Source organism: Hydra viridissima, unplaced genomic scaffold (genome assembly GCF_058129835.1).
Source record: "Hydra viridissima isolate aposymbiotic clone 2 unplaced genomic scaffold, HvirCarnegie_v1 scaffold_4, whole genome shotgun sequence".
NCBI classification, from domain to species: domain Eukaryota; kingdom Metazoa; phylum Cnidaria; class Hydrozoa; order Anthoathecata; family Hydridae; genus Hydra; species Hydra viridissima.
This window is the reverse complement of record NW_028324303.1, coordinates 9449935-9474112: the sequence shown is the minus strand read 5'-3', so window position 1 is coordinate 9474112 and position 24178 is coordinate 9449935. Positions and strand designations below refer to the sequence as shown.

At 29.1% G+C, this 24178-nt stretch overlaps 2 protein-coding genes across 3 annotated transcripts; one reads left to right on the top strand and one right to left on the bottom strand.

Annotated features, from left to right (window-relative positions):
- The first annotated feature begins 18980 nt into the window (after positions 1–18980).
- Positions 18981–21784, top strand: LOC145182493 (lengsin-like). 2 transcript variants are annotated; one of them, XM_090085446.1, is made up of 2 exons: positions 20524–20643; positions 20762–21784. In XM_090085446.1, the coding sequence occupies exon 2, from the start codon at positions 20818–20820 to the stop codon at positions 21652–21654; it is 837 nt and encodes a 278-aa protein (XP_089941572.1). In that variant the 5' UTR covers positions 20524–20643; positions 20762–20817; the 3' UTR covers positions 21655–21784. The 2 variants fall into 2 exon arrangements, with proteins under 2 accessions (XP_079913767.2, XP_089941572.1); XM_080057641.2 differs by having other exon boundaries at positions 18981–21784.
- On the bottom strand, positions 21634–23244 carry LOC145182494 (mediator of RNA polymerase II transcription subunit 18-like). Its single transcript, XM_090085447.1, has 4 exons — positions 23110–23244; positions 22520–22681; positions 22325–22412; positions 21634–22254 (listed from the first exon to the last, which is right to left on the bottom strand). The coding sequence occupies exons 1-4, from the start codon at positions 23176–23178 to the stop codon at positions 21899–21901; spliced, it is 675 nt and encodes a 224-aa protein (XP_089941573.1). The 5' UTR covers positions 23179–23244; the 3' UTR covers positions 21634–21898.
- Positions 23245–24178: the final 934 nt, after the last annotated feature.

Genomic DNA, 24178 nt, shown 5'->3' with positions numbered 1-24178 from the left:
CTAGTTTCAAGTTTGTTGAGTCTGATATGTCCTAGCCATACTTTTTTTTAATCTTTTATTTTTTGTACAATTTAAATAATGTGAATGAAAAGCATATATAAAATCATTTAAATTGAGTATTCATTTTTCAAAAGGTTTTTTTATACCTTATTATTTTGTTCTAAAAGATTAATAAAAATAATTAAGTCACTAAACTATTAATTTCTAATTTGATTAATTTGTAGAAAATTGGGATAGATTGCCTGATTTTTAAAATATCAAAAAATTTTGTGTTCATATCAAACCTTAACAACTCCTCAAGTAAACGTAAGGCCAAAACAAAATTGGTTCGTAAAGTAGATATGTGTCTAATCTTTAAGAAAATTAAAACCAAAAGTTTTTTCTATCAGTCAGATTTTTTCTAGAGTTATAGTTGTCAATGCTCTTTTTTATTATAATTAGATGGTGCGTTTTGTAGATCTTGAAATAAACTATATTTGGCGCTTGTCTGGTTTCGCACCTCCCTTTTTTTTTGCAGATTCTGGAAGATCTTTGTCTGAAACGGAATAAAATGGTACTCATTTTTATTTTTGACAAAGAAAAAGTACTCTAATTTTTCTTTGTCAAAAATAAAAATGAGTACCTATATTTTGTTGTTTTGAGAGATACAAATCTATAATTTTCAGATTAAACAGGATTCAAACTCCTTTGGTACCAAATTTAAACTTTGCAAAATTACTACAAGCACCTTATAAGGGTAATAGTAAAAGGACACATTTCCGGCACTTTTCCCCCCCTCATTTTTCAGTCAAAATCAAACAAACTTCAAGTTGCTGTAAATCCTAAACGGATAAGAATTTTATAAAAAAAATTTACAGTCTTTCCTAAGTTATGTGTCTAAACATTTGTGCCAAATTTCAGAAAGTTTGGTGATGTAGGGTGCAGATTTGTGTTTTTTTGTGTTTTTTGAAAGATTTTTACCCTACTGTGTATTTAAAGCGATAAGCCGAAAAAAATAATTTAAGGCTTACGGGAATTAAGGGTGGAATGCAAGAACCGAACTTGAGTCAAGTTCGACTTGAAATCTCAAGTTCGACTTTGTCAAGTCAGACTTGAAAAATTGACTTGAGCGAATGCGTAAACGAGACTTGAAAATTTCAAGTTCGTGCTTGAGAAAGTCGAACTTGAAAAATAGTCGAGGCGTTGAATTTAGGGCGTTTATCGGAAAATGCACTTCGCAACCAATAGCGGTAATGGATTTTTTTTACGGGAAAAACCTTTTACTGAAACAAATTCCGTGTAATGATATTTGTATAGTATACGATTAAATAAAAAGTTAATAACAGTAAAAAAAAAAAAGTTCGTGCTATGTATTTTTCATCAGAAAAACAAATTCATCTTGGCACTTTCAGTTCCAAATCCTAAGTTGTTGGTAAACAACGGTTGGTCATATGTACCACTTAAGTGATCAAGACAATTTCTCTTGATTTCTCCATTTTAACAGATTCCATTTGAATTAAAATACATGGAAATGTTCTAGAAAATGCAGAATCTTATTTTGACGCTTTTTGGGGATGATACTATACTACAATGTATTTTTATTTATCTATTTACTAATACTTTAATGAAAATAATGGTTTTTTTTTTAAAAATACTGAGAAAATTACTTTAAACAAAATTAGTTTTCTCAATACTAATACTACATAATACTATGTGTGTGTGTGTGTGTGTGTGTGTGTGTATATATATATATATATATATATATATATATATATATATATATATATACCTACACATATATATACCATTAACATATGTAAGTATACCATTTACATATGTAAGTCAATAGAGATCACATATGGAGACAGGTCTTCTGAAATTATTGGGCCACTTATAGAAACAGAAAAGAAAACTTTTAAAAACCATTGATAGCATCTTGCTCATTAACACATGAAAAAGAACAAAGTTTAACGTTAAACAAAAATCTCTTAATAAAAAAAAATACAAAAAAGCAATATAATGAAATTCATGATCTTGATAAAGAACTAATGCAAAAACAAATAGAAATAGATGATATAAAAAAAAACTCTCTCCAGAAAAAGCAACAATACAAACAAAACTTTGTGAAAATTTTCACAGTTAAAATTTTCACAAAGTTTTAAAAAAGCAACACAACAGAATTATTCTATGTGAGGATTATTATTTTCAAAAAATATCAGATCCAAATTGTTTTTGGAATGTTTTAATTTATCACTTTATTTTTTATTGAAATTGTTTTTTTCATATATAATACTATTTTGAAATACAAAATGTAATTCTTTTGAAATAATATGTAGTATAAATATTTGAAAATAATGTTTTTGTTATTACACCCTTTATCCATTATCAGACACAAATTTTTTTTAAAAAAAATAAGTCTGAAATTTGACTTTTGCTTTGTTTCTGCAAAAATATCTTTAGTGAATGCTTTAGCACCACATTCTTCATTGCTATTTTGTATTTCATTGCCTCCACAATAATCATTTTGTAGAAGGGCAATGTTGTGAAGCACAAAACAGGATATTATTATAGCTATGGAATTTTGCAGTTTTGTTCCTAAGGGAATGTTAAGACAAGGGTATTGTTTTTTTTTTGATATACCAAAACAATATTCAACAACAACATTCAACATGTGTGTACTTCTCAAGTTGTAATTGTATCTGATTTCATTTTCATTTTTGGGTTAGAAAAAGGTGTCATTAAATATTGTTTATAAGGATAGCCAGAATCACCTGAAACATGAACATGTTGGCAAGCTTCTAAAACTTGTTTAATAGCTGAGTTAGCAAAAACAAATGAATCCTGAACAATTCCAGGCCATTGAACACAAGCAGATAAAATTTCATATGAAGCACCTGCAATGACCTGGCAATTCAAAAAAAAAATCCCTTTTTGTTTCGATAAATTTCTGCGCTTTCTCCACAAGGAATTATTATAGGAATATGTGTTCATTAATTGCTTCTATACATCCTGGGAATCCTTGAATTTGGTAAAATCTAAATAATGGTTGATAAATATAAATATTTTCTTTATCTAAGAAAAGTTTGAAGTTTGTATGAAATAGCAAAATCAGATATCCATGAAAACTTATAAGCACTTTTGCTAAATTATCAAAAAATCAGCTTCTGTTGGAAACTTTATGTACTGATATCTTTTGTTAGCCATTCGAATTGAAATGTTCTAAACCACTGGACAAACAGTTGAGTTTCAGCTCTTCCAAATCTCCTATTATTCTCTAAAAGAGTTTATTTATTGTTATAATCATTTGTTGGTATAAAATGTTGTTATTTAAAAACGTAATGTAAAATCTACAATAAGAAGGTGCCATTTTCTGATACTGTTTCTTGAATATCTACTCACTTGGAATGAACCAGTAGCATAAAACCGAAATGCAATAGCCAGTTGTTGTACAGTTGAAAGAGGGCACCCTCGATTGTTAACATTGTTGTTAACAATGTCATTAGCTAATATTAAAAAGTTTTTTTTGGAAAATCTGTAGCACCTTTTAAATTCTATACCGTGGTAAACTTCTAAAGGATTAGCTCTGTCAATAATAAACCTTGGTATGTGACTTGGCTTATTTTTTCTTCTTCTTCTTCTAAAATTCAGCTCATACCGATTCATTTTTGAACATTTAAAAAAAAGTTTTTTTAATACTTCATGTAATTGTAACTACTTCTCATGAACTCTCTTTTACTCCTTTTACACGTATCACCTCTTTGTATAACTGCAACTATTTATTACTAAATGGAATTTACTTTTATACTGTATCACAAAAATGTGCCTTAATCAACAGCCTTTTATAATGCTAGGATGTTCGACATTTCAAAAAGCTAATAAACATTTCTAATGGCATCAAAATATGACATGTTGAATCATTACATACGAGTTACAGGATGTTTTAAAAGACACACGTTTTCGCAATGTTAATATTCAGTTTTCTGTAATGAATTCATTTAAAAATATACTTTCACAATGTAACCTTCTAAATTAATTAGGTGAATATGCCCAAGTAACTACTTTTGCTTGTTAAAAACTCATTTTCTTACTTGCAAAGGTTGTAATAAGTTATATAGTAATAGTAAAGTTTTGTTACGCATCAGCAAAATGATAATGGCGGTTTTTTTTTTTTTTCAAGTTTGGTTTCAAGATTGGTCTGGAGCAGACTTGAAAAAATGACTTGAAAATTCAAATATTCTCGTTTTTCAAGTCTGACTTCAGTTCAAGTTCGCTTCTTGCATTCCGTTCAAGTCAGACTTGAGATTTGAAGTCTAACTTGAAATTTCAAGTCGGGTTCTTGCATTCGGAAGGAATTTTTGCTCTCTCAAGTCTGGTTTGAAGTCAGACTTGAAAACGGTCTATTTTTAGCGGTTTTCAAGTCTGACTTGAGTTGAAGTTCGCTTTGTGCATTCGCTCAAGTCGCACTTAAGGTTTGAAGTTCGACTTCAAATTTGAAGTTCGGTTCTTGCATTCCACCCTAAGGGTGGAATGCAAGAACCGAACTTGAGTCAAGTTCGACTTGAAATCTCAAGTTCGACTTTGTCAAGTCAGACTTGAAAAATTGACTTGAGCGAATGCGTAAACGAGACTTGAAAATTTCAAGCTCGTGCTTGAGAAAGTCGAACTTGAAAAATAGTCGAGGCGTTGAATTTAGGGCGTTTATCGGAAAATGCACTTCGCAACCAATAGCGGTAATGGATTTTTTTTACGGGAAAAACCTTTTACTGAAACAAATTCCGTGTAATGATATTTGTATAGTATACGATTAAATAAAAAGTTAATAACAGTAAAAAAAAAAAAGTTCTTGCTATGTATTTTTCATCAGAAAAACAAATTCATCTTGGCACTTTCAGTTCCAAATCCTAAGTTGTAGGTAAACAACGGTTGGTCATATGTACCACTTAAGTGATCAAGACAATTTCTCTTGATTTCTCCATTTTAACAGATTCCATTTGAATTAAAATACATGGAAATGTTCTAGAAAATGCAGAATCTTATTTTGACGCTTTTTGGGGATGATACTATACTACAATGTATTTTTATTTATCTTTTTACTAATACTTTAATGAAAATAATGGTTTTTTTTTTAAAAATACTGAGAAAATTACTTTAAACAAAATTAGTTTTCTCAATACTAATACTACATAATACTATGTGTGTGTGTATATATATATATATATATATATATATATATATATATATATATATATATATATATATATATATATATATATACATATATATATATATACCTACACATATATATACCATTAACATATGTAAGTATACCATTTACATATGTAAGTCAATAGAGATCACATATGAAGACAGGTCTTCTGAAATTATTGGGCCACTTATAGAAACAGAAAAGAAAACTTTTAAAAACCATTGATAGCATCTTGCTCATTAACACATGAAAAAGAACAAAGTTTAACGTTAAACAAAAATCTCTTAATAAAAAAAAATACAAAAAAGCAATATAATGAAATTCATGATCTTGATAAAGAACTAATGCAAAAACAAATAGAAATAGATGATATAAAAAAAAAACTCTCTCCAGAAAAAGCAACAATACAAACAAAACTTTGTGAAAATTTTCACAGTTAAAATTTTCACAAAGTTTTAAAAAAGCAACACAACAGAATTATTCTATGTGAGGATTATTATTTTCTAACAATATCAGATCCAAATTGCTTTTGGAATGTTTTAATTTATCACTTTATTTATTAGTGAAATTGTTTTTTTCATATATAATACTATTTTGAAATATAAAATGTAATTCTTTTGAAATAATATGTAGTATAAATATTTGAAAATAATGTTTTTGTTATTACACCCTTTATCCATTATCAGACACAATTTTTTTTTAAAAAAATTAAGTCTGAAATTTGACTTTTGCTTTGTTTCTGCAAAAATATCTTTAGTGAATGCTTTAGCACCACATTCTTCATTGCTATTTTGTATTTCATTGCCTCCACAATAATCATTTTGTAGAAGGGCAACGTTGTGAAGCACAAAACAGGATATTATTATAGCTATGGAATTTTGCAGTTTTGTTCCTAAGGGAATGTTAAGACAAGGGTATTGTTTTTTTTTGATATACCAAAACAATATTCAACAACAACATTCAACATGTGTGTACTTCTCAAGTTGTAATTGTATCTGATTTCATTTTCATTTTTGGGTTAGAAAAAGGTGTCATTAAATATTGTTTATAAGGATAGCCAGAATCACCTGAAACATGAACAACATTCAAAAAAAAATCCCTTTTTGTTTCGGTAAAAAAAGGGATTTTTTGAATTTGGTAAAATCTAAATAATGGTTGATAAATATAAATATTTTCTTTATCTAAGAAAAGTTTGAAGTTTGTATGAAATAGCAAAATCAGATATCCATGAAAACTTATAATCACTTTTGCTGAATTATCAAAGAATCAGCTTCTGTTGGAAACTTTATGTACTGATATCTTTTGTTAGCCATTTGAATTGAAATGTTCTAAACCACTGGAAAAACAGTTGAGTTTCAGCTCTTCCAAATCTCCTGTTATTCTCTAAGAGAGTTTATTTATTGTTACTTAAGTATATTATCATTTGTTGGTATAAAATGTTGTTATTTAAAAACGTAATGTAAAATCTACAATAAGAAGGTGCCATTTTCTGATACCGTTTCTTGAATATCTACTCACTTGGAATGAACCAGTAGCATAAAACCGAAATGCAATAGCCAGTTGTTGTACAGTTGAAAGAGGGGCACCCTCGATTGTTAACATTGTTGTTAATAATGTCATTAGCTAATAATAAAAAGGTTTTTTTTGAAAAATCTGTAGCACCTTTTAAATTCTATACCGTGGTAAACTTCTAAAGGATTAGCTCTGTCAATAATAAACCTTGGTATGTGACTTGGCTTATTTTTTCTTCTTCTTCTAAAATTCAGCTCATACCGATTCATTTTTGAACATTTAAAAAAAAGTTTTTTTAATACTTCATGTAATTGTAACTACTTCTCATGAACTCTCTTTTACTCCTTTTACACGTATCACCTCTTTGTATAACTGCAACTATTTATTACTAAATGGAATTTACTTTTATACTGTATCACAAAAATGTGCCTTAATCAACAGCCTTTTATAATGCTAGGATGTTCGACATTTCAAAAAGCTAATAAACATTTCTAATGGCATCAAAATATGACATGTTGAATCATTACATACGAGTTACAGGATGTTTTAAAAGACACACGTTTTCGCAATGTTAATATTCAGTTTTCTGTAATGAATTCATTTAAAAATATACTTTCACAATGTAACCTTCTAAATTAATTAGGTGAATATGCCCAAGTAACTACTTTTGCTTGTTAAAAACTCATTTTCTTACTTGCAAAGGTTGTAATAAGTTATATAGTAATAGTAAAGTTTTGTTACGCATCAGCAAAATGATAATGGCGGTCTGTTTTTTTTTTTCAAGTTTGGTTTCAAGATTGGTCTGGAGCAGACTTGAAAAAATGACTTGAAAATTCAAAAATTCTCGTTTTTCAAGTCTGACTTCAGTTCAAGTTCGCTTCTTGCATTCCGTTCAAGTCAGACTTGAGATTTGAAGTCTGACTTGAAATTTCAAGTTGGGTTCTTGCATTCGGAAGGAATTTTTGCTCTCTCAAGTCTGGTTTGAAGTCAGACTTGAAAAAGGTCTATTTTTAGCGGTTTTCAAGTCTGACTTGAGTTGAAGTTCGCTTTGTGCATTCGCTCAAGTCGCACTTTAGGTTTGAAGTTCGACTTCAAATTTGAAGTTCGGTTCTTGCATTCCACCCTAAATCAAAAGTGGACACTTTCTCTTTTATCGCTTGCTTATTTAATAGTATTGATGTTTTGTGAGCGCAAAAATAACAAATCTTTTTTCGGCTTGTGTCATGATCACACTTTTTTTGTGGATGCAACATTATAAGTATTTTTATTTATCTACAAAAAAAAGAACAAATATATATGAATATGCATATATATATATATATATATATATATATATATATATATATATATATATATATATATATATATATATATATATATATATATATATATATATATATATATATATACGACAACTTTGTTTACTTTTATTTTCTACTGTTTTTATTCAATTCTCTTACAACTTTTATACAGAAACAAAAAATTCTCGAGAGCGTAATTATGTACAAAAATAGCGTATGACTTGACTAACAACTTACATCAATTAACTTTAATGACAAGAGTTTTATAAACGTAATAATAAAGTTTTATAACGATCAGCTATTATCACATCACCCCAAGAACTAAAGTTCTTAAGTAACATAGTCGTTTAAATATGTCGACTTTCTCCTTTCTCTGGTTGATCGTCTTATCGCTGGTAATAAATTATCGACGATTTCTCTGCCACCAGCTTCCTCCTCAGCGTCAACAACTGTTTCTTCGGTTTCTTCCTCTCGTGCAGCAAAAATGTCTAAATCTTCAAAATCACTTTCAAGGTATTTTTTTATAAAATTTTCAAGTTATTCTTTTACTTACGTCCTGAATATGGGGGATAAATTCCTAAATTGGGAATGTTGTAATGCCAATTTTCCAAATAATGCCATGCATTGCCACATGGCATTATTTGGAAAATTGGCATTTTTTTGATCAAATGGCATTTTATGACCTTTAAACTTTATTTTGACATTTTGACACAGAAAATTTAAAATTCTTGAAAAAGTATTTTTTTTCGGAAAAAAAGTTTAAATTAATTTTTACTCCTCATGATTTTTAAATTGTCTAAATTTAAATTCTTTCGTTTTCAGCATTTTTTACTATGCCCAATATTAAAATCAACAGCTGAGATTTCCATAAAAAATTTTAGTTTTTTGAAAAAGATTTTTTCATGAAAAACAACAGGATATGTAAAAAGTACATTTGCTTTCAACCATTGACCAAGTAAAGCGGGTAACATATCAGTTTCTAGATGATCTACAGTACAGTTCCTAATCTTTTATCATTAATTTCTCTTAAAAATATACCGTATCTTTGCATATCTCTAGCTGTCGGAAGCTTAAATACATAAAGCTCTTTTCCACTTCCTACAATACATTTTCATTGTTCCTAAGAAAATATTTGCTTGCAAGTTTTTAGCAGGAACTATTATTGAAGCAATCAAGAAAGACTGCAAATTTACTTTGATTTATAATCTTCATCCTGAACATGCATTGCATATGGATTTAGGGTAAAGTAGGGTAATTTCGGCGTATTAAGCTATTTTGTTGTTTATAGACAATGGTTGCTTTAATAACGTTAAAAAATCATGCATATCGATGTCCTGCAGATATATCTATTAAGTAATAGTTAAAAAATTGTTTCAAACTTACAAAGTTTTATGTAAAATTTGTTTTACAAAATACTCAAAAATGACGAAATTAGCGACCTAGTATGGTAATTTCGGCACAATGATACGGTAAATTCGGCATACTTAAGAAAATTAAGATGTTCGTTGAAAACGCATTAATATAATTAAAATATTATAAACAGCTATAAATCTGCATTGTATAAAGTAATTGTCTCTTAAATGGAATTTGTTACACCTAATTGACATTTAATTAAGGGCGTTGCAATTGCAAAGATTCATATTTTTTGAACCACCTATTTTAGTAAAGTATGAATACATCACCCAAAACAGAAACCTTATTAGAAAAATGTGCCTGTAAAGTAAAATTGTAAATAAAATGATTACTAATTTCTATGATTTCGATGATTATTTCTAAATTCTGTTTAAATAAGAATTCATGTTTATAAGCTCATAAGTAGTTCATAAAATAATATTTTACATAACTACAATAGTTAAACATAAAAAAATAAAATACAAAGAAAACTTTATAAAAAGAGATTTATTTAAGAAAGTAAAAAAACAGCTTAAAGAATCAGTGTTTCATACAGTCATCACAAGTAAATACTTTTTTAGCATAAACACCACATATAGCAGCACATGTCTCATGCCACCATCTACAGCATTTATGGCATTTATCCCAATTATCCTTTAAGTATGGATCGACAGGATCCCCATAACTGTATTGACACATTGCACAAAGTTGTTTATTAATTGCACTTTTAGCATCAAGGTTACTCAAACACGTCTTTTGATGTGTAGATATATTTTCTTTAATGCACTTTTTACGTGGCTGCCTGTTCTTATATTTCAAAGTTAAAGATTCCTCTAGCTGAGATTTATATGGTGATCCAGTAATTTTTTCAGCATGATTTACCCTCCTTTTTATACCTGTTCGTTTTTTATTTTTAATGTCAAGTCCAGCTAGTGATCCGAATGTAACACCATGAGGTTGTGAGGTTTCATCAGAGGTGGCTAATTCTAATGACTTCTGAAGTGTAAATGATGAGTTTGGTGAAGCAGATTCTAAATAAAAATATTTAACTAAAAAAGGTGAATAAAATTAGGCAACATATAAATTATAAAAAATTTGAACTATTTGTTTAAGAAACTTTTTTTTAGGTTAATAAAACAACAGATAAGTTATTATTTTGCTTGATTTTAAAAAAATTACATTTGTGTTTTAAATAAATGGTGGAAGATAGTAAAAATAATACATCTTTTAAAATGATTTACCTTTTTGAGAAGCAATTACACATTCTGTGACAAAATCAACATGATCTAAATCTTTAGCAGAGTCTAACCCATTGTCGAGAGTAGGGTGCATTTCAGAGGTAATATTTGGTTTTGAAATTTTTGATACAATATACGAGTGATCAGTAGCCTTAGCTGCAGCAAAGTCTTCTTCAGTAAACACATTTCTATCAAATGGATATATTCCACATTTTTTAAACCCTGACTGACAATTTTGAACAGTTGCAGCTTTCCCATAAGCTATTCCAAATAATTCACTAACCTCTAATTCAGTTACAGGACGACCTGGATGGTGACGAAGCCAAGTACCAACTTCTTGATCATAGAATATTTTGAGACTTTTAAAAAATGAAACATCAAGTGGTTGCAGTTTGTGCGTGCAGTGAGACGGAAGTGATAGTATAATAACATTTGTCTTGCGAGCTTTTATAATAACACTAAGATTTTTTTTATGACTTGAATGTCCATCTAAAATTAGAAGAACTGGTTGGTCTCTTGACTGTGGCTGGACTGCTTTTAAAAAATGATCAAACCATTTTTCAAACAAATCAGTTGTTATCCACCCATTTTTGCTGCCACCAGAAATAGAACCGATTGGGGCTTTATCTAAAAATTCAGGTCTCACTCGAATACGTGGATAAATCAACATTGGAGGGACAAAAAATCCGCTTGCTGATTGGCAACAAACTATTGTGATTGTTTTTCCTCTTTCAGAGCTTGTTAAGCCACCAACACTATGTTTTCCCTTCAGGGCAACAACTTTTCCTGGTTTATGGCATATAGACAATCCAGATTCGTCTACGTTGAATAAGTTTGCTGGTGGAATAATCTGCATTTCATCAGCATTAAACATTATTTTTTCTAGTTCATCATAAAAACGATTAACTTTTATTCTATTAAAACCAATGGCTCGATGCAATGACGTTGATTCAGCAACTCTTACAGAGAGTTTATTATGACGTTTCAAAAAACCCCTAAACCATTCTTTTCCTGCTGACTTAGTTGCACAATTAAACTTATGAATAATCCCATTTTCTTCACAAAACTGGAATACCATTTGTTTTACATCTTTTGGAGACAGACCAAATAATCTCTGTGACATAGTCAGAAGAACTTCAACAAGTTCTTTTTCTTGAAAAGCTGAGAGTGTTATTGGGTGCCCTGCTCTTAACTTTTTAACACAATTATCAACAGAAACTCGTTTTATATAGTCATGTAGCGTTTGCCTTGGTATTTTATATTGTTTAGCAGCAGAATATTTCGAGCATCCATCAACTAAAACTGCATTTACTGCTAGTTTTAATGATTCATTTGACCAATTACCATATTTTACACGTTTTGAATCCATTATATAATGCTAACACACAATAATATATATATATATATATATATATATATATATATATATATATATATATATATATATATATATATATATATATATATATATATATATATATATATATATATATATATATATATATATATATATATATATATATATATATATATATATAATTAATGAACTATTAATTTATTGTATGACATAAATTTAATTTATATGGTGGGGAACTATTATTTTATTAAGTTTCACAGAGACACTAACGAATTCAAGTTTTTCCTAACTCGTTATTATCTTATTACTATCTGAATTACTAAAATCAACTTCTTCTATACATAATATTTCAAACGGTTATTTACATTTTGGTTTCAGAGAAAGCACAGGTCGGCAAATTCGGCACTGCCGAAATTAAAAACTATTAATAAGCCGAAATTATCTCCTTAGAGCAGTCCTTGGAGAAACTTTTATATCTTGTAACATACTTTGATTTTTATCTTATTGCTGCTCACATTTTATTCAGTTTATATTTTTGAATAAAATAAATAACAACTTTTGGTAAAAATTTTCGAGAAAAAATCATTTATCCAACATTTTCAAATAGGTAAAAATGTTAAGAAAAAGCTAATAATCATAAATTAATGCACCTATAATGTAAAAATAAAAGTTTAAAGCAATATTTTTAGGAAAATTGTTTATCTTGCTACAATACCCAACTATGATTTAATTATTCCAATAAATAAATATTTTTAGGTGTTTTTTGAAGGGGTGCCGAAATTATCTCCCTGCCGAAATTACCCTACTTTACCCTATTATTATGTCAAGTTTTACAATCACAACATAGCTCCACGTAACAAAAAAAGATCTATAGAAATGCCTCGTGTTCTTCTTAAGTAGTTATTATATTTAGTTGAAAGAAACTTAATTGAAATTATTTATGTTGGTATTATACAGTTATGTTACAAACCTACTAGCATACTGTAGAGGGCCATTAAGAATTGCAATGTACATATCACAAATAGTAATGCATAATTTAATAAAACTTGTAAGTCAATATGTAATGCATTTTCTTTTTAAATAAATTTAAAAAAAAAACATAATTATTACTTACGTTTACCTACGTTAAATATAATGCCATTTTTTTATTCAAAAAAAATAACAAACGTAATAGTATAAAAAGCTATTAATATACTACTATGCTTGGATTATTTATTATATTTCAGTTCCACCAGCGCTGTTGAAACAAAGCATTTGTTTCTTAAGTAGATAAAACCTGATGTTATGTCTGTGTCTGATGTTATGTATGTGTGTGATTAATGAGGTACACGTGGTGGACACAATAAAATATCAGAACATCAAAAAATTTGTCATCAATCACATAAACTAATTTCCTCGTTATAAATCTCATTATTACAGAGAAAGAAGAGTGGAGCAAGAATATTTACAAGAAGGCACAATATTGCCTTTAATGTATGATCTTTATAAAGCCGATAATACCAATGCAGTAGGATTTTCATCGTACAAAAAATTTTTTTGGAACAATTTCATTTAAACCCCCCAAAAATGATTCTTGTCACAAATGTGTTACATTTAAAACAAAAATAGGCAGTCTTCTAGACGGTGACGAAAAGAACTTGATAATTTTAGAAAGAGATAAACATGCTGAGAAAAAGAATGAGCAAGCTAGGGAAAACATGTATTTAGATTTAAAAAAAGCAGAGGAAAATGAAAAAACCGAAAATTTAACTTATGATATGGAGAAAACACTACAGTTACCTCGCCTCACAACAAATATTACATTTTGTAAAAGACGGCTACTTTTGTATAACTGTGGCATTTATGCAGGAAAACGAAAAAATTCTAACTTTTACGTCTGGATTGAAGGTGAGGCAGGCCGTGGTGCCCAAGAGGTTGGCTCCTGCCTAAGAAAATATATCGAAAACAATATAACTAATGAGGTTGAAAACATTATTCTTTGGAGCGATTCTTCCCAGTGGGCATGCGTCGTCCGCGCGACGTCCATAAGACGTCCGTTAGACGTCCAGACGTCCTTAGCACGTCCGTGGGACGTCGTGCGGACGACGCATGCCCACTGGGTTGTGGCATACAAAATAGAAATATAAAAATAACACTCTTACTCAAGTCTATTTTAGACGAGTCGTCACACTTAAAAACTATTAGATTAAAGTTCTTAATATCAAGTCATGCCTTTTTACCCAACAACAGTGATTTTGGGGACGTTGAATGTAAAATTAAAAAACAAAATAAATTTTTTTCTCCCGAAGATTACATCCAAATTCTGAAAGATTATAGGAAGAAACGTAGTTTATAGAATGAAAAAAGAAGATTTTGTTAGCACAAAAAAAAAGGAAAAAAAGATTTTTAATAGAAAAAAGACCTGTTCTGGTGAAGCAATAAACTGGTTGCACTTACGGGAAATAGGGTAAGGTTGCCGATATTGTACCCCCTAAGACCAAATTAAAAAATGTGGGCAATCTACTGAGTGGAAACAGGGATTTTAAATTGTATTTCATAATTTAGGGATTGTTTGTTATAAAGATGTTTAAAAAAACTCAAAATTTAAAAATCGTTAAATCTCGAAGAATCAAATTAAAAAATTAGCGCTCAGGGTACAATTAAGTAAACTAGATCCTTAATTGTACCATTGTAATCCAATATTGTATCACTTTCTTGATTTCAATTACTTTACAACTCCGTAAATATTTTATAACTTTAGATTCAGGGATTAAAAGAACTGACTAAAACGAATGGTTTTAATAAAATCAGCAATTGGAAATATTCTGATATAACATAACATAACATCTAACTGCCCATAATATAATGAAATGAAGTTTTTTATTTAATAAACTATGCAACTTGAATTTTTTTTCCTCTGGAAAATGCCCAAAAACAGGTATCACCTCATATGGTACAATTTTTATTCAAATTGTATGTTTACCAATGGGTTAGCTAAGATTAGAATAGAGGAGGAGGGCAGGTAATAAAGATAGCTATACTAAGTAATGTAAAACAATATATGCTATATCTATTTTAAAAACAATCACTAAATATTGTAAAATAAAGTACATAAAAACTTTATTTTTGGTAAAAGTTGCAGATATATTGTTTCTGTTTTTGATTAACACTAGCACAGTCAACATGACACCAGCCTTGACAAGCAAGGCATTTTATCATATTCCTTTCTATATTTTCTTCACAAAGGTAACAAAACCAGCTTTCACTATGAAGAGATGTATTTGCATGCTTGAACCTTTTTACACCATTCCTGCCCTGTTCTATCTTTTTAGTTGGTATTGGTAAAACTGAACTAGAGAGTGCATCTTTATAAGGATATGCCTTTACGCAATTTACGCAACTAATTTGACATTCAGTTAATTAAAAAATTTGACAACTAACAATAAGTTATTTTAAATTCTAGGTAGTTATTTCGAATTTAGATAAATCATGCTTTAATATAAATACACTGAACATACTGGCCTTAATGCAGTTGAATGACAAAAAAAAAAACAGTTGACTCAATAAATTCATTCAGCAAAGATAAAAAATAAATTAAAAAGTTTCTTGTGGGTTGTAAAAATAGCGAGTTATGTTAAAAGTAACTAAAAAGTCTTAATTTCATATTTGAATCGATGTATACAAAAACGTTCTAAGTCATAAAAACTATTTAATGACTTAAAACGTTTTTGTATACATCGATTCATTTGCATTATGCAAAAAAAAACAAAAAAAAACAATACTCACCCTGAGTACTTATAATAAACTTTATGACTTTTTCTTTGTTTGCAATGCTTAATCGTTGTAAATGTGAAATAAAAATGTTAAATTTTCTTATTGTTGTTTTATTTTTCCTAGCAAATAATTACGTCTAGTTTTAAAATTGTTTTTCTTAATTATCTCGAAATATTGTAAATGTTGGTTTTCTATTGCATAATGGGGTCCAAATCTAGCTGTTAAAGACAAGTATTTTGATAATGTGGAGAAAGTTGAGCAGGAAAAAAAGTTAGCCGAAAAAAAAAAAAGTCTGATTATTGAGAAGGGACGCACAATGCAACGTAAAGCGGAAATAGGATCTTATACATATTTTTTAGTGATTTTTCATATTTAAACTTTTTAAGGTTTTTTTTTGCATTCAGTTTTTAATTTACATTTTAAAAAAATTATTATTTTTTTAAACTTTTGATAATTAAAGGGCTTTTTTTAGGTTTAAAAAAATGCATACTTTTGTTAAAATTCTTTAAAAGTACATGATAAATGTTAAATTTCCACATAATTTTATGCGAAATTAACATAATCATATATTTAATCATATGTTTAATTGAATGTAAAACTAGAGATATAAAAAATTGTTTTTGCATAGTATTTTTTTTGTTGCTTTTTTGATTTCTTAAAAGTTGATTGATTCGATCATGTAGTCACCGAGGTTGCCTCGTTTTTTTTTGATAAAATATAGCTACTGCGATTGATTTTTTGCCATGCAAAATATTCAGGCGAGCTCTATGACCTCATGCTTTAAAATCATTTTTACGACTGTGAGTTTTATTCAAAGACAAGCTAAATTCTGTGTAGTAAATGAAAACTCCGAAGTTCAATAACATACGGTGTATGATTCGGTCTCAGGACTCTCTAATTTAAGTTTTGCCTTTCGATGGCTTTTATAAATTATTAAAATGGTACCTCCACTCTTCGTCAACTTTAAAGTCAAGCATATTTTCTTAAGAGCATTTGAGTATCTTTTGTAGGATAAGGATTATTTTATTAAAGGTTTAGCACAGAAGGAAAGTGATAATATACACATTATTAGTAAGGTGGGAGGAGATAGTCAAAGTGACCAATCTGAGTTTCATAATGCAGCAATTATAAAGAGAGGTGTGTATAGTATAGTGTTTGAACTGTGTATAGTATAGTGTTTGTCCTGTTGAAGATTTGAAGTGGAAATAAATAATATGGAAAAGTTGTGATCCAAACAGTCCAAATGCAACATGTCATCTTTACTTTTGTTTTGCAAAAGAGACTATTCAGGAGAAATTTGAACATTTGCAAATTGAAATTCTGTTTGTAAAAAATATTTAGTTTACACTACATGACAACACTTTTTTTGTAAATTCAAGTTAGTCAACTATTTATATTACAATGAATGATGGTAAATTTAAGTTAGTCAACTATTTATATCACAATGAATAATTCAGCTGTGGCTGGAAGAATTTTTTATTTGCATACCAGTGTGATTAAGCTATTTATATGAACTGTACAACCAAAGGCTATATGTAAAAATTTTCAAGCAGAACTTTGAACGCCTGTTTAGTATTATTTCTAAAAATCAGTTTTTAAAAACCATTCCAATGTCACAGTCTGTGCAAAGGATGGTAGTTCATGATGTTTCTTTTGTTAAATATTTTAAGTATTCAATAGGTTCTTTGTCTAAGAGTGCCATTGAAACCAGGAACAACGGTAACAAATGTAGGTCATGCACATTTGACTTCTTTTGCCAAAAATCCTAGGAATTCAGCTAATTAATTATTTATGACATCTGAAATATACCTACATTGTAAGAAGAACAAAATGTAGGAGGCATAAAAATTTCCTTGTTAACTCCTGGATAGAGTCTCTTATCACTAAAATTTTGGAAACAATTTATTATTGACGAAAAATAATATAGATATACAAATTAATATGAATATCTATATCAATTTATATAATATGGATATTTAAAATAATATGGATTACAACATCAGTAGTTGTGGGTACTAACTGCTGATGTAGGTTTATTGCCTTTATTAATTAGTCCATTGGTAATTTTAATTCATCCACAACTGCAATCTTGACCAAATAAAATAAAGTACTAAAAATACAACCCTTTCAGACCACAGTGGCAGAACAAAGTTGCAAAAGACGCAGACGCCTGGTAAGAAGAAGTGTCAAATTTGTTTTAAATCTATTGGTTAGATGTTATAGACTATTTTAACAATCTTGGTATATTTCTTGAGTTCATTCAATGTCTTCAGTGATCTTAATAGTTAACGACATGTTATGTAAAGGAATAAACTTAGTAAATATTAAAATGCTGTAATAAGACGTGAGGGCTAAATAGACTCTAAATATCCGTTTTCTCCGAAAGAAAAAATGAACCAAAGGATGTCAGTTTTTAACAAGCAAATTAACTGTTAATTATTAATTCAAGATGATACGATAAACGAATTGGCTGTTCTACTCGCTTTTCCCTTACTTCCACTCAATTTGGTGGGCCGGACAGTTTTATAGAAATATACCTTTATTTTCAAAAAGAAGATATGCTTGACGTAATGTATCACTACAATGGGTGTTTGGTGGTTACGAGCCAGCTTAAAAAAAAAACCATCAGGAGTGTTAGCTGGATGAAAGGAGTCTTCATTTAGTTCCTGAATGATGGGCTAACTTTAGGACTACTATTTTCAGAGTCTTCTCTCTGATTAAATTAAGCGTGAGTATTAGATATGCGCAAGGCAATCAACGTCAGGTATATGAATATTAGATAAAAAAAATGATAAACTGATCATCTCTATTACCGCTCTCTCGGCTTGTCAAGTTGGACTCATTAAGATAACTATTACCAAGTTTTTTTAGAAACTTTTCAGTATCAAATATTTTGTAAATATTGTGAGGGAGGTGGATTTTATTTACTTTTTTATTTTTTTATTATTTTAAAGATGTGATGATTTAAATGTGACAATGGTGGTTGGTTCTATGTAAGTGTAATGGTAGCGCAAATGTAGAGAGTGATAGAATGTGAGCTAGGACTGTCAGTGTGTAACGCAGATATAGTAAAAGCGCGATAGGAGCATCAGACTTTTTTAATAACAATAGTTAACGCATAAAGCAATAATCAAATTTCTAATAATGATATTGCCTTAATCAATATACAAATAAAAATACTTACGACTGGTTTTTCTTCTCTTATCTATTTTCCTTAATTAATAATCAAAATTATTTCTCATCAATATATATATTCTTTTAATATTAACTCATACATATAACAATACATTAATACTCATAATAACGCATATTAAAAGTTACTCAAATATTTTCTTACTAACTCTTCTCATAAAGTTCTCTTTTAAATTCTCCATTACTTCTTCTCATAAGTTTCTCGTTAAATTTTCCATAAATTTTTTTCATAACTTTCTCATTAAATCTTCAAAACTCTTTTTCTCTTAAAATCCTTTTTAATATCTCTTAAAATTATTTTCTCATCAGACTCTCTTATAAAGAGAATTTCACAAAACCTTTTTAAACTCTTTTCTCTTAAAATCTTCTTCTCCTCCTTCTCCTTCTCGTATCGTTCTCTTCTGTCTTCCTTCTTTTTCTAGTTTTTGGTTGTTTATCGTTGTCTTATTCATTCATCATTTATTTATCGTGACAGGTTGAATTAGTCTCCATGTATACGTCTTTAGTTATTATTTTTAACTTTTCTTCTTTTTCGCTTAATCATTTCTTTATATGACAGGTTTTTAAAAGTTTTCTTTTTATTAGTCTTTGTCTCAGAAAGGTTACAGAACTTTCGAGAACTAATTAAATTAATATCATTGTATTTCTAACAGTTTTAAACATTAATGATGTGACTCACTCATTGAACATGTGTATCCACCTGGTATTTTGGTTGAATCATTCTTTTCTTTATTCGAATGTTATAAGCTTGAGTCTGGTGAAAACTCACGGTTTTCTCACTTTCCCTCCTCACAATATCAATATGGGTATTGATCCGATGATGATCGAAGAATAATACTAATTACATATGATAATTACATATGATCAAACTGATATTTCTAACATTTTACTTGCTTTTCGTTTATTTTATTGATTTTATTAAAGAGTTGTTTTTACTCATATTTTATAAGCTATTTATATTAAGTCTAAACTAAGATTACTTATGGTGATATGCACATTGCCATTAAATGGCTATTGTTATGGCAAAGTTCCTAAATTTAGAATATTAGTGTCTTTATAACAGCAAGCACTTACCGCAAGGAAAACGTAAAATTTTGTTGAAATCTCTTCTGATTCGATATTTAAAAACAAATTTGGTAAAAAAATGAACAAAATTTTGAACGTATTTAGTTTCTGAGTTATGATAAAACCTGTATAGATTTTCATGTATAAGTAAGCGCACCCAAATTAACAAAATGTTTCTGCGGGACCACCATTTGCCGTAAACAATGCGCAAAACACAGCTATTTCGTTCAGAAAGATACGTCAAACTTCAACAATTTGGCAAAAAAATGAAATGGGCGAGTGCACAAAAAAGCTTTTAAATACTTGGAAAATAATATTTTTATAATTAAAAGCATGGAGGAAGTGAGTTATATACGGCTGGAAGTTGTAGACATTAATGGTATTACGAGAGGGATACTACTTGATAATGATTACTTTAAAAAAAATTCAGAAAACGGAATCGGTTTGTACGGCGGAATGACATCAACCATGAGTTTTAGCGGAGAAATAATTTTCAAGGATGGGGGAGACGATGAAGCAGACTATAGAAATTGTTTCATGTATCCTGATTTAGTAACGTTTAGGCAGTTACCATGGAAACCAAGTGTCGGCTGCGTTTTAGCGGACTTCAGTTTAAATTCGAATAACAAAAAGAGCGATTTATCCCCAGTAAGTCCTCGAAATATTTGTAAAAATCAAATCCAGAAGTTGTCATGTTTAGGAATGCAGCTTTATGGTGCTTTTGAGTATGAGTTTTACACAATCTCCGAAGATTTTTCTCTTTCAGCTAAAAAATGTAATTATTCATCGACACAAGCTTCTTTATGGGCTGAAGACCTTGCGATGGACATAATGCAAAACTTGAAAAAAATGTACATATTTCCAGAAACTTATAATGGGGAATATGGTCTTTCACAGCAAGAAATCACTATGCAGCCTGAATTTGGTATTAATTGTCCAGACAACGCAACTCGTTTCAAGCAAACAGTCCAAGAGATTTCTAAGAAACACAACTTCCGCGCTACTTTTATGTCAAAGCCTTTTCTTGATCAGAGTGGGTCATCTGGTCATTTTAATCATTCTTTGTGGAGCATAGATGGGAAAAACAACCTATTCTATGATCCAAAAAGATTAGACAAAATATCGAAGATTGCAGAGTATTGGATTGCAGGACTACGCCATCATTCAAACGCTTTAATGGCTCTTTTTTGCCCTACCACTAATTGTTATGAACGAATTAAACCTGATTCATTAGTTCCAATAAACAATGCATGGGGTATTGATAACAGGACAGTTGCATTCAGAGTAAAGAACTTAGACTCATCTCAAACGTATGTGGAGAACCGAATTTCTGGCGCTGCAGCAAACCAATATCTGGTAGTAGCGGGTTGCATCATTGCAGGACTTGATGGAATAAACAAAAAAATGAAGCTTGAGACGAAAGCATGCAAAGGAAATGCAGAAATATCAAAAGATCCGAAGAATACCAGTTTACCAAGACATCTTCAAGATTCATTGAGCGAATTATTATCAAGTGATCTTTTCAAAATTGAATTAGGAGAAGAATTTTTGAACGCTTTTGAGGTTCTAAAGAAAGACGAAATTAAAAGAATGCAAAATGCAAAAAACAAGGGAAATTTAGAAGAATGGTATCGAGAATTTTACCATTTTTGCGTTTAGAGGTTTTCTTTCTCTATATCTAAGACTATAATTGCTTTTATATATACACATACATATATTGACTACGTCAGACTGTAAATTTACGTCCATATTTTTATTCTTAGGAGTCAAATTAAATTAATGTGAATTTTATCTCGCCTTTTATTTTCAAAATCACATTTTTATTCCTTTCTTTTTTCATACATTTGATTGCTTCGTTAAGTTCCAGGCCAACTTTTATAAACAATATTTACTGATGAACTATTCATCGTTTTTGTTCAATTTTATCAAGTACAACTATAGGTTTTAAATGTTCAGCAAATGCCTTCATTTCCTCACATAGTGAATCCTGCTGAACTAGGGTATGAAGAGTTAACTCAACTAAATAAGAATCAGTCATTGGCAATATGTTTGCTAAACTGCCTCTTTCTGGTATTTTGTGTAGTCGAGAAACATTTATACGCATCGGACCTTTACAAAATGAGTATCCACGTAAAAGAGTTTCGTAATCAAATTGAAAACCTATTTGTTCCAAGTAGTTAGTTATATTGTCACTTGTTTCTACTTCGATTATAGAGCGCATAGTAGCAGCTCGATTTAAGTTCATCCCTTCGACATTACCTAGAAAAACATGCAACGTGAATTGAAAAAATACTTTTAAAAATTATAAAAACAAAATATAAGTACCTACCAAGATATTGTATTTTGTGAGGTTTGTCAGGGTTTGACAATGATCTCTTTACACTCAAGGAAACAGAAACCGAACCACTTGATTGATTCTAAAACGACAATAGTTTGAAAACAAAAAGTAGTTTAAGAGAACAAGCAATATCTGGTTATTAATAAAGCAACAGTTATTATTAATAAATTCATTTAAAAAAATTACTTTGATGATATAAATGGCCTCATGATCTTCAAACATTGTGTCTGATAAGACAGCATTGTCACATAAACCCTTTAATCGATGTAACAAGAACTTGAAATTACTGGCAGGTACACTTCCAACTAAAATGTACTGAATTTGATTCTTAGTTTGGGTATTCATTATCTGTAAAACAATCGTAACAATCTTGGTAAATAATTTATATCATCTCTAAAATAAAATTTAACCCATTTATAGATATATATTTCATCTAGAACCAGTATAATTACATTACCACTGGTTCCTAAAATTTATAACCTCATTTAAAACTTTGTTCTTTTAAGTTCTTTTTCAGCTCAAAAAATTTTTTGTTTACTTTTTTCATCCTATCAATCAAAAACTGATAGAAAAACCACGGTCAACATTGCTTTTTTATATTTTGATAGAAAACATTTGCCTTAAAAAGTCGAATGATAGTATTTGCTTTTTCAACCCCATCTGAAAGTGTAACGATGAAATGCATTCAAAACAAAGAACAGTACCAGTTCATCAACATCATAAAAGTTTAACATAACTTCTATGCTTATCTTCTGCATTACTTATAAATTACTTACTTTTGTACACTGGAAAGTAATTTTTTTACGTCTTATGCCATCCTTTTTTATTTTGTTGGAAACTGCCATTTTTAATCTGTCTATGACAGCAGAAATTTAGGGGATTATCCACAGCAATCAATATGATTTTTTGACAATCAGCTGAATGAAAGAATTTTCATAAAATATGTTTTAAAACCTTAAGAAAATTTTAATGAGCTTATAGACCTTTTTCCTATGTTTAATAGAGCAGTAACCAGTATGTTAATTTTACAGAATCCATTATGGAAAGAGTTAATTCATGATATTAGAAGAAGCTAAGTTCATGTTTGGATGATCACCATTTGGTGATCTAAATAAGAATTATCTAATCTTGCAAGAGTTTCTTATAAGCTGTTCTGAATATATTACAGATGTTTAACAATCTAGCTGTTCTGTTCTCTTCAACTTTTTCATATACATTTTTATAGTCCCTTTCAAATAAATGCACTAATTTGTTTTTTTCTCCATTCCAAAAACAAATTAATTTATTCATTTGAAGTTACTCTGCAATTTAGCTATAAGCCTCATCAAAAAATAATAAAAGAAACATCTTTCACAAAAATTTTAAGAATAAGTTATTAAAATAAGTATTTTGTATGTATGTATGTATGTATGTATGTATGTATGTATGTATGTATGTATGTATGTATGTATGTATGTATGTATGTATGTATGTATGTATGTATGTATGTATGTATGTATGTATGTATGTATGTATGTATGTATGTATATTCCATATTTTGTTTTAAACATAGCTTTAAATAGATTTACTAGAACATGAATAAAAGTAAGTTCCATAGTATGACTTTCAACGAACAAATTATTTCTGCTTAGATTTTTTCACATAAAAGGTAAAGCAAAAACTTAAAAATTGTTTTAAAAATACCAACTTTTTCTTACTTAAAATCTAACAAAATTTCACAATATATTACCAATCTAAAATAAATAGCCAATCTAAAGCACAATACGATAAATTTACTTTTGTTTTTGGTGTCTTGGAACAAAATAAATGCAGATATATTTACAACTACATTTAATGCTAAAAAAA

What these genes read in the sequence shown, in the direction of transcription:
- LOC145182493 (XM_080057641.2), top strand. Translation starts at nt 20,329, where the DNA reads ATGGAGGAAGTGAGTTATATACGGCTGGAAGTTGTAGACATTAATGGT.
- LOC145182494 (XM_090085447.1), bottom strand. Translation starts at nt 23,178, where the DNA reads ATGGCAGTTTCCAACAAAATAAAAAAGGATGGCATAAGACGTAAAAAA. An exon ending in AGGCCATTTATATCATCAAA is followed by an intron (nt 22,413 to 22,519) that starts GTAATTTTTTTA and finishes TTGTCGTTTTAG; the next exon opens with AATCAATCAAGTGGTTCGGT. An exon ending in TCACAAAATACAATATCTTG is followed by an intron (nt 22,255 to 22,324) that starts GTAGGTACTTAT and finishes ATGTTTTTCTAG; the next exon opens with GTAATGTCGAAGGGATGAAC.